Raw genomic sequence first — 11,579 nt, forward strand, 5'->3', positions numbered from 1 at the left:
TTCCAAGTCTGTCTGCTTTCTAGCCTCTTTGTTTTACAGATGAAGAAACTGGGCCCCTCAAGTGACTTGTCCAGGCTCACACAGATACTAAAGCATCAAGCCCTATGACCCCAGAGCTAGGGCTCCTTCCACCCCATTATGCCATCGCCCTCCCCACCTTTCACAGCTCTGCTAAGGGAGCTTCTGTTCTGTAATGCTGTCCTTGACATCCCCAGTTTTCTAATGCTCCCCCCCTTCTCAAATTACCTTGCTTTCATCTCAGTAGAATGTAAGCTCCTTGAGGGCAGGAACTATAGAACCATAGATTTTGGGCTGGAAGGGGCTATCTAATCCAATCCCTTTATTTTACATATGAGAAAACTGAGGTCCAAGGAGTTAAAGTCATTTGACTAAGGCGATCCAAGTAGTAACTTACAGAGGTAAAATTTGAATCCACTCTATCATGCTATCTCTCTTGGCTTTGCCTAGAGAAAAACTCTGACCATGCAGGAATGTTTAGCTTTATGAATCCTTGAGGGGCTCTCTGTCTTCAAATACCAAAGTTCTATTACATGGAAGAAGAGTACTTCTTCCCAGAGGGCTCAATGAACAGGAAGCAATGGAAAAGGGGTTGCAGAGAGGCAGTTTGGGGCTTGATATCAAGAAAATCAATGACAGCTGTCTGAAATTTGAATTGGATGCCCTGGAGAGAGTGAGTTCCCCATCAGTGAAGGTCTTCCAGAAGAAGCTGGATGATCATTTTTCAGGGATGTCACAGAAGGGATTGCTGCTTGCATCTAACTTAGATGACCTCTGAGGACCTTTCCAATTCTAAGATTCCTCCCTCCCCCTGCCAGCTATTCCCTTGATTACAAGGGAGGATAGAGTGCGCTGGTTCCATGCAGCCCATACCCACTGTAGGAAACACAGTTTAGTGGCCATCTCTCCTAGTGATGGCAGCTCTGCTGGAAGCGGTATAAGGGAATTGACTCACCACAGGCATGGAAGACTCGAGCCCTCTCAGCATCAACACTGGAGACATGAAGAACCAGCTTGTGGTCATCAAAGAGGGCAGTAGGGCCCTGGGTGCTCAGGATCATGAGTGACATGTCTTGAAGGTCTGAGGATGCAGAGGTAAAGGGTTGCTTAGACCCGCAGACACTCCTACCAGTGGCCATATTCTAGTGGTCTCCTCCCACTTCCCATCCATGCCCTGTTCCACCTCCTCCCTTGGGTCTTGGACCACAAGCAAAAGTAATTACACTCAGGATAGAGCCTAGAGCTGGGAATTCAGACACCTGGGTACAAGTCTTAGCTCTTACAATAACTCTTCATTTGATGTCAAATCAGTCCCCTCATCTCTCTAGGTCTCAAGTTTCCTTACCTGAAAAATGAAGGAAATAGGCTAGAAGAACTCCTAGTCTTCTTCCAGCTATAAATCTATGGTCTTATGATCCTAAGTCACAGGATTATAAGATTCAGAGCTGGAGATACCTCGGCAGTCATCTAATCTAATTTGACAAAAGAGGAAACTGAGACCCAAAGAAATTAAGTGATTTACTTAAGGTCACAGAAGAGCCAGAATTAGAACCCAGACCTCTATTCTGATTAGACTCATAGAATGTGATCTGATACTAGTCCATGCTTCCATGAAGCCACCTACATGCTATGAATGATACCCTGAGGCATCATGGAACTTCTTCCGTTTTAGAATCAGATCTCAGGGCTAAGGGGTTGATAGCAATGGGTAAAATGGAGCCCTGTGGACCGTGGAGCCACACCAAGAGCCCTCCCCCACTCAGGACCAAGGTCAGCCCCTTCCGCTGGCTCCCAGGGAATCCTTCATGTCTTCTGTCCAGGGAACATTGACTGTACCTTCAAGGCAGCGCACACGTTTGTCACAGTTATCTCTGTCGTCACAGGTAAGATCATCTCGGTCACAATTCACCAAGAGGACTGCTCCATGTCCACCAGGTCCCCACACCCAATGCCTCTGACAATAAGAAATTATAGTTCACCAATGGGGTAAGCCTCCCTCCCTCTCCAAACCCTATGCCCTCTCTCCTGGGGATACAACAACCCCTTCCTCCAAGATTTCACCCCCATACTCCCTTCCAAATCACGCCTCAGAGGCTACTATGATAATCTTCTCCAAAAAAACCTTTCATTTCACTCCTCTGCTCCTGAACCTTTTTCAGCTCCCCAGCACCTATGGGAAAATCTAGACTTCTTCATCCATCATTCAAGGCCCTTGACACTGTCCATACAAAACCTAGCTTCAATTTCCATTCCAACCAGGCCCTTTTCACTATCCTTCATAGCTGCCATATTCACTCTCCTCTTGTCTTGGCTTATGCTGTTTCCCCCTGCCTAGAATTCCCTCTCCCTCTCATTCACCTCTGTAGATCCCATCTACTCTCCATCCTTCCAGAGGTGACATGCCTCATTTCCTACATGAATTCTCCCTGCACCCCATCCCCAATCCTTATGGGCTATAAGGATACATAGAGACATACACCAAGCTCAGTAGCCCTACCTAGTTCGAATTAATGCGACAAACATTTTTAAACACCTACTGTATGCAGAACACTGTGCTGTTTAACAATGTTTAGATAAGACACAGTTCCTACCCTCCTAGAGCTGCCTGTCTGGTAGAGAGGGATAAGACAGATACATAGAGTACCCAATGCCAGGAGCATTGGAGAGGTTCAAAGACAGGTTCTTTGGGAGATTCAAGCAGAAAGGGCATGATTGACCTGGAGGACAATCAGGGAAGACTTCCTAGAGGAGGTACCTTTTGAACTGGGCCTGAAAGAATGCTCATCAGTCAAAGGGGGTGAATACGTGCCCCTGTTCAGGGGACAGAGAGTGATCCAGTCTGACTAGAGCATGGACAATATGGAGGAGAATGCCAGGAAATAAGGCTGGAAGGGAGGTGCCAGATAGTAGAGAGCCTTGAAGGCCAGACAAAGGACGCTGAACTTGTCTCAGGAGGCAATGGGGATTTACTCAAGCTTTGTGAGCAGAGTTGTGACATCATCGACTGTAGATGGATACTAGGAGAGTGAGAATAGAGGCTGAATACCGCTAAGGAAGACATCACCAGAATAGGGACACTTAATTCTTCTCTATTTCATGTGTAAAAGCTTTGATGCTTCAATTAGACTATGAGCTCTTTGAGGGCAAGGCCAGCTAGTAACTTCCCTCTGGGCCTCCCTTCCATTTACACTGTGCAGATTTTGTATGTACCTAGCTATTTACAAACTCTCTGAGGGCAGAGGTTGTGGTTTGGGCTTTCTTTGGATCCCCAATGCTTAGCACAGAGCCTGGCACGTAGTAGGTCCATAATAAATGTTTGTTGATTGACTGATAGCTCTTAGCACTAGACTAGGCACAGAATAAGCATATACTCAATAAATTTCACATGGCTTGCCCTTTGAGGAAGGAGGCCTCCTCGTGGCTGCCTAGACTTAGTGATGTCTCTGGTCGCAGAGGGATACCAGTACCACCCCTGTCTGGGCTTGGCCGGGCCTGGGGACAGCTCCAAAGTGGATTTCCTCCACTGCGTCCCCCAGTACACCTGTGCCCAAGAAGGGACTGAGTACCTTATCCACGTAGTTCCTCTCCACTTTGCCATCACAATTCATGTCGGCGTCCAGAGAGATGTCTGCACCATTGTAAAAAAAAGAGGTGTGAGTCAGGACAGGATCCCAGAGCTCTCCGGGTCTGCCCCAGGCTGGTCATTGGCCCCCAGGAGCAGGCCAGAGATGGCAGGTGCCCAAGAAGACTGTCTTCTTAGCAGACTAATTCTTCTAAGAGGGTCAAAGCTGGAAGAGGCCTCAGAGACTGTATAGTTCAATGCTATCATATGACAGATGAGGAAACTGAGTCCCAGGGAAGCCAAGAGGCTATGCTAGGATCACACGGAGTTGTCATTCAAAGCCAGGACCCATGGCTCTAATACCAATGCTCTTCTACTGTCCCCTGCTGCCCCTCTCAATATTTTTCCTGGAGAAAAGCTCTGGCCATCCCCAAGTTCAAACCAGGGAAGGGACTTGTTCAGAGTTTCACAGCTAAATAAGTGTTAGAGCTGAGATTCAAACTCAGGTCTGTTGGGTATAAGTCTAGCCTTCTTTCCATTGTCCCATACTCAATCATTCTTCAATGGATGAAGGAATGAATGAGCCACCTATAGAATGAATTTTGTTGTTCAGTCATTTTCAGTTGTATATGACTCTTGTTGACCCCATTTGGGGTTTTCTTGGCAAAGATACTAGAGTGGTTTGCCATTTCCTTCTCCGACTCATTTTGCAGATGAGGAAACTGAGGCAAATGGGGTTAAGTGACTTGTCCAAGGTCACACAGCTAATAAGTATCTGGCTGGATCTGAACTCATGTAGATGAGTCTTCCTGACTGTAGGCCCAGTACTCTATGTACTATGGCACCCCCTTGCTGCCCTACAGAAGAAGTAGGTTGGGCTAGCTAATAATAACAGCTTACATGCCCACAGGGCTGTACAGCTTACAAAGGACTGTGAATTAAGCAGCCAGAATAAGTTCTCTTTGTACTAAACCTGTGATTTCTTTGGCAAAGGGAGTTCCCAGTGAGAAATTCCCTCTATTAATGCACCAATGCAGCACCTTCGAGTCCTGGGGAGCTGCCAAGGTTCAGACAGTCAGCTTGTGTAAGAAGCAGATCTTGAACCCAGGCTTTCCTGACTCTTGGAATCCAGGACGTCAGAGCTGGGAGGGCCCTTAGAACCCAGAATGTTGGATTTGGGAAAGCCCTTAGAACACAGGATGTCAGAGTTGGGAGGGATCTTAGAACTCAGAAAGTCAGAACTAGGAAGGCCCTTAGAACACAGAATGTTGGAGCTGGGAGGACCCTTACAACACTACGTGATACTGACTCCCTAAACTTCCCATTTTGCAGATGAGAAAATTAGAGCAAGGAGAGCTTAATAGATCTGCTCCTGATCAGGTAGCCAGGAAAGAATGGGAGGTGAGATTAGAACCCATGTCTCCCAGGTCCAACACTCTGGTAGGCATTGGTAAGGCCCCTTCTGGCTAGGTGCCCTAGGTGCCAGGAGGGTATGGACAAGAGTGGCAAGGATGGGCAGCCTGGACGGGCCACTATTGGCCTCATTACAAGGTGGTCCCCCATTGCTGCAGTCACATTTGCTGAGATGCTGAAACATGGCTGTGAAGCGTCAGAGTCAGGATCAGGGCCCTTGTCTTGGGATTTTTAGGACAGTGATGTTTCCAGTGCACGAAGGCCACCCTATTTCTGTTCCCTCTGAGGAGCTGGCCAGGACCATCATTGCCACGCCTTCATCACTTACCTACACAAGTGAGGTAGAGGACGGCATAAGCCAGGGCCAGGGGATCATCCTTGGAGTGGTAGGAGATCTGAACCTGCGGAAAGAGATGGTCCCTGAGACACGGTCACCGCCTGCAGACACTGACCGCCCTGGGAGCCAGCAACCAAGGGAGGTAGCCTTTGGCCCAGCAGGGCAGCAGCTCCAGCACTCAGGGGCACCAGGGCTCCCTATGAAGCCCGATCCTCTCCATTCTGCTCAAGGGGGACCAAATCACTGATGGGTCTGGTCATGGGGGAGCTCACAAAGTAGAACCAAGGGAGGATTCGTGACTCAGTGGGAATGCAAAAGCCCTCAGAAGTCTGTGTGTTATTAGTGCCTGGACCTCAGGTGGTCCATCTGGGAAATGGGAATATTCATGCAGCCAAAGCAGGAGGCTACTCTTCCCTCAGCCCTGACCCTCCCAAGACATTCACACAACTAGCTCTGGCAGCTTCAAGTCACATAGGTCATGGCTTACAAGGACTCTGACTTAGTCTTGAAATTTAGTTCCAACTCTGACACATCTATGTGACCTGGAGAAGACACTGCCCCATTCTGGGCCTTGGTTTACTTATTTATAGAATGAAAGAAACCGCTCCAGTATCTTTGCCCAGAAAACCCCAAATGGCTTCACAAAGAGGCAGAGCGAATTGAAACAACTGAAAAAGGGGGGAGGGGAAATGATCTCTACATTTCCTTCTAGTTCTAATGTTCTATGTTCTAGGGGCCCTCCTAGCTCTGACATCCTGTGTTCTCAGGGCCCTCCCAGCTCTGACCTCCTGTGTTCTAGGGGCCCTCCCAGCTCTGACATCCTGTGTTCTACGGGCCCTCCCAGCTCTGACATTTTGTGTTCTAAGGCTCCCCCAGTTTTGATATTCCATGTTCTAACCCTCATCTCACCCCTAATTTTGAGATTCTATGTTTCTCTAGCTCTTTTTTTTTTTGGAAGGGGGAGGGCAGGGCAATTGGGGTTAAGTGACTTGCCCAAGGTCACACGGCTAGTAAGTGTTAAGTATCTGAGGCCAGATTTCAATTCAGGTCCTCCTGACTTCAGAGCTGTGCTCTATTTACTTTGCCACTTCGCTGCCCCTGTTTCTCTAGTTTTATAAAGAATAACACAACTTTCTAAGGCAGAAACATTCATGCCTAGTGTTCAAATTGCTGTGTCACAGCTATTTTCCATGGACACTTGCCATTTGAGGATTTATTTCTCGGCCCCTCAGATCTCTGTCTCTGACTCACTTAAAATCAACACTCCCCCCACCCATTACAAGGAAACAGACCCTTTCTACTTAGACACACCCATAAATCCATAATAACTGCTCCCCATTGATTGAATCCTAGCAATAAAATTGGCCCCAGACATGGAGTTACTTACGTCTGTCCCCTTCATCCCAAATCCAAGTATAGGATGGGGTTATATTCAGGTCTCACAAAATAGTCACTGCAACAGTTATCAAAATCAAGGGATGATTCATCTTGGGCTTCAGAGGTGAGAAGGGAAGGGCTATGGGAGGTCCAGAGACCCTCAGGGCCTTGGAGCCACAGGGTTCTCTCAACCAGGGTTCTCTCCTTTGAGCCACAAGCCTCTATTGTGTGTCTAACTAGGTACTAGGCAATGTCAGAGTTTGGATAAGGGCAGATTAAAAAGTGGTAGCGATGCTGTCAGAAGGCTTTGCATGGCCCTACGGAGAGAAACCCAAGGGTCCAGGCTAAGATCACAGAAGGGGAGAGCTGGGAGGGACCAGAGAGCACAGAATGTCAGGAAGGAGGATGTGGGAATTAATGGAGTCAGCCTCCTTCATTTTACTAATGAGGAAAGAGAACAAGCCCTGAGAGAGGAAGCATCTCATTGAAGGTAACCCAGTGATTGAGTTTCCTTGGGAGGAGATTCCAATCACTCAAGTGTTTCCTGCTGAATCTCGAATTCCACACCTTTGGCATAAGGGACCCACTTACGTGACAGTCATTCAGGTCATTGCTTGGAGAGTTCATGACAACAATGATATCAAGGCCCATGTTAAAGGGCCACCTCCTGGTGTCGGCACGTTCCCTTGAAGACTCCATGTTCGGGGAGATGTAGATATCCACGCCTGGGGTGCCATAGACTTCGAAGGTCTCCGTGCCCTCTGGCACAGACCTGAGAGAGACAGGGAATGATGGTAGATGCTAGAAAGATTCTTGGCTGCCAGAGGTGGCAAAGATCTTAACAGAATGCCGATCCAAGCTGCACCTGAATGGGAATCCTCTCAATAGCATCGACCAGTCCATCCATAAGCAGTTATTAAGTGACTACTGTGTGCAAGACATCATGCCAATTTCTGGAGATATAAAGACAAGAGTGAACAAATCTTGCCCTCAGGTTGTTTATAGTCTAGCCAAGAGAAGACAAGTATAAATATAACTAGGTATAGATAAAATAGAGGGTAATTTGGGGAAGAGGGACACTAGAAGCTGAGAGAAGGGGGTCTAGAGAGGCTTCATATAGAATATGGTACATCCCTAATGAGTGGTTGTCCATCCTGTACTTGAACTAGGAACCTGCTAAGAGTTTGCCTAGTCTATTTTGGGGCAGCTCTCATTATTCGGAAATTTTTCCATAGATCAGAACAAAAGCCCTTCTTCCCTATGGCTTCCACTTACTATTTCTTATTTTTTTTCTCTGGGGCCAAGCAGGACAAATTCAATCTCATTTCTATGCTATGGCCCTTCAAATACCTGAAGACAACCATGGAATGAATATAGATTATTTGTAGGGTGACCCCATTTGGGAGCTGGAAAGGACTTCAGAGCCCAAGTGGTGGATAATTTATAGTAACTGAGGAAACATATTCCAAGCTATGTGATTTATTAGCAAAACTGACCTGATAAATGGGTCAATGGACTCCCTAGTCAGTCCAAAGACACTGAACACAGAGTGAGAGATTTTTATGTATTCAAAACAATTAATCAAATGAGAACAATTAATTCAAAGAAAACAATGAACAGGATAGAAACTAGGAAAGAAAATTAGGTAATCTGATTTCCAATTGGAAAAATTATGGGCTTTCCAAGTTGGGATGGCTTAAAAGTGAGTTTTAGTTGAGTTGGGAGGGGCCGAGTAGGTTTTGAGGTCTTTCTTTTCCCAGAATTGAGAGATGCTGATTAATTGCATCCATCTGCATTTGTGAAGCAATAGATGTTTTATACCATCTAGTTTCCCACAGATGATTTGCAGAAAAACAATATGGGGGATAATACATGAGGCAGCACAAGATGGAGTCAGTGGTCACCAGCTAGAATCTAATTGGTTCTCTCAATTCCCACATCAAACCAACTCCATTTTGTAACTGACTTTCATGCTATTTCATCACCCTTCTAGTTCAACCTCATTTTACAGATGAGATCATCAAGGACAAGGATGGTTTAGTGACTTGTCCAAGGTCATATAAACAGCAAGTGTAAGAAGAGGGATTTGAACCCAGTTCCTCTCAGTTGGTACTTTTCCCACTGAAAAATTTTATTGATAACTTTGTCTTCAAGGCATTATTCTCTAATGGAATGAACGCTAGCCTTGGAGTTGGGAGATCTGAATTCACTTCAGACTAACTTGGTAACTCCAAGCCAATCTCATCCCCTTTCTGGGCCTCAATTTCCTCATGAATAAAATGGGGATAAGGATATTTTATACAACCATATGAACCTCACAACACTTGAGGTTATTTTTTGTTTCTTTAAAAAAAATGCCTTCTCTTCTTCTTATTATTATTACAACAAATGTCAACATACAATATCCAAAAAGAAAGAACAGAAAGAGGAAACCATGAACTTAATATATGTGTATTGAATTTAACATGATAATGCCAACACACTTCCTGCTTGTCTATGTCTTCTTCTGACCTTTTGGAGACAGGAAGGCTCATCTTCCTGAGTTCAAATCCAGCCTCAGATACTATCTGTGTGACCCTGGGTAAGTCACTTAACCATGTCTGCCTCAGTTTTTTCATCAGTAAAATGAACTGGAGAAGGAAATGGCAAACCCCTCCAGTATCTTTGCTAAGAAAACCCCAAATGGGGTCATGAAGAGTCAAACAAAACTGTAATGACTAAACAACAACAAAATAAATGATTACAGTCATTATCAGGCTGCTAAAGGGATCCATGATTCAAAGAAAAGTTAAGAATATACATCCTAGGTATGCAGGAAGGACGGTGCACACACAGACATGGGGACGGGAGGGCGTGTGAGAAATTTGAGGAACATAACAGGTAGTAGACCAGTTTGACTACAATGTGGAACATGCGAAGGAGAGTGAAATGAAATCAGTCTGTAAAACTTATAAAGCACTAATTATTGCCATTATTACTTTTGTTATGGTAGCTGTGTGATGGATGAAATGGAAGAAACTACAAGAAGGAGATTAATTAGGAAGTTATTTCAACAGCCTAGAACAGCCAATGAAGACCTAAACCAGGGGTGGGAAGCCTGTGGCCTTAAGGTCAGGTGTCACCTTCTAGGTCCTTAAGTGTGGCCTTTTGATTGAATCCAAATTTCACAGAACAAGATTAAGGGCCTAGAAGGCCACATGTGGCCTTAAGGATCTGTTCTATAAAATTTGGATTCAGTGAGAAGGCTGCACTTAAGGACCTAGAAGTTCCTTAAAACTTTAAAGTCACAGTTCCCCACCCCTGACATAAACCATTATATATTCTCTTCCCCAGGTTTTTATGACAATACTCTGTCCTGGTTTTTCCCCTACCTGTCTGACCACTCTTCAGATTCCTTCTCTGGTTCATCAATCATATCACATTCCCTAACTTTGTGTTTCCCCCAAGGCTTTGTCTGGGATCCTCTTCTCTTCTCCCTCTGCACTCTTTTCCTCGGTGACCCCATCAGCTCTCCTGGACACAATTCTCTCTACCCAAATGATATCCAGATTATAGAACACTAGTTTCTCTCCCTAGCTTCCTAGTAAGTCACCAACTAACTGTCCATGAGATCTCTCTAACTGGATATCCAAGCATCCTAAGCTCAACTTGTCCAAAGCAGAACTCATACTTTTACTCCCAAGCCTACTCTTCTTCCAGACTTCCCTATTGGTGCCAAGGACAAACCATAACAACAAGGGCATCACCATCTTCTCAGTCGTCCAGTTTTGTATCCTTGCGGTCTTCTTCATCTCCTCACTCCCACTCATATCCAATCATTTGTCAAATGCCATCATTTCAATCTTCTCACCGTCTCTCACATATGTCTTCTTTTCTTTTCCCATGTACCCACCACCCCACTTCTGGTCTTATTTCAGTACCTTCCTATTTGGTCTTCTTTCTTCAAACCTCTTCTCCTTCCAGTTCATCTCCTACACAGCCAGAAAAGTGACTCTCCTGAAGTACAGATCTAACCACATCACTCTGGGCCTCAATAAACCCCTGTGACTCCCTAGTACCTCTAGGATAAAATTGAAACTCTTCTGTTACCCTTTACCCTCAAAGGGGACCAATGACATCAAGAGGATGCTGTCTTGACCTGCTTGTGAATCGGATTTAAGCGAGCCGGAGCCTTCAGAGTTATCAGCCCTGCTCCCTCCTCCACTCATCAAAGTCCATTGACAAGACAAAAGTCAAGATCATAGGATAAAATTGAAACTCCTCTTGTTGACATTTCAACGTCCTCAAGTGGCCTCTACTTCAAGGAAATTTTAATCCAAGAATTCTACAGGCTTTAATGTGTCTTGTAGAGAGAAGAGAATGTGCATAAGTTCAGATGGAAAGAATCTCAGAGGTCACTGAATCCAACCCCCTCATTCTACAGATGAGGAAACCGAGGCCACTGGAAGGTAGAAGGAGAAGGCAGAACGGTTCTTTGGGTTGTATGCTGGAGATTTCCCTGCAAACCTGGAGCTTCTAAGCAGGGATGCTGGGGTGCTTCCAGGAGCCCGTTGGTGATAAAGGGCCTGCTGGGTAATCACAACAATGGCTCTCTTTTCTACAGTGCTCTAAGGTTTACAAACACCCTGTAACAACTCTGCTCAGTTAGACAATCCATCAATAGTCATTTATTATCAGGGCCAGAAGAGCAAGGCGGCAGCAGCCCCCACAGGGCTGATGTCTCCTCTCCTTGGGGTGAGCAGGGGCTATTCCCAGGTGTCTGTGTCCAACCAATTGTTTGTCAGTCGAACAGGATTTTGTAAACTCCTACTGTGTGCCAGGCACCTGTAGCAGCAAGCACCCCAAGCGTCCTCAGGGTTTGCAGCTACCACA

At 45.7% G+C, this 11,579-nt stretch overlaps 1 protein-coding gene across 1 annotated transcript in view; it reads right to left on the reverse strand.

Moving 5' to 3' along the window:
- LOC138154465 (protein-arginine deiminase type-3) overlaps nt 1-11,579 on the reverse strand; it is a 48,300-nt gene that overhangs the window by 25,447 nt on the left and 11,274 nt on the right. Inside the window, exons 2-6 of the mRNA XM_069079274.1 lie at nt 7,299-7,479; nt 5,322-5,394; nt 3,585-3,646; nt 1,855-1,972; nt 974-1,099 (exon numbers count right to left, since the gene is read on the reverse strand). Coding sequence (XP_068935375.1) covers nt 974-1,099; nt 1,855-1,972; nt 3,585-3,646; nt 5,322-5,394; nt 7,299-7,479 — 560 coding nt within the window. The remainder of the gene's footprint in view (nt 1-973; nt 1,100-1,854; nt 1,973-3,584; nt 3,647-5,321; nt 5,395-7,298; nt 7,480-11,579) is intronic.

The sequence above is a fragment of the Petaurus breviceps genome, unplaced genomic scaffold (genome assembly GCF_028583685.1).
Source record: "Petaurus breviceps papuanus isolate PSGF00001 unplaced genomic scaffold, PetGlider_PUasm1.0 91041, whole genome shotgun sequence".
NCBI lineage: Eukaryota > Metazoa > Chordata > Mammalia > Diprotodontia > Petauridae > Petaurus > Petaurus breviceps.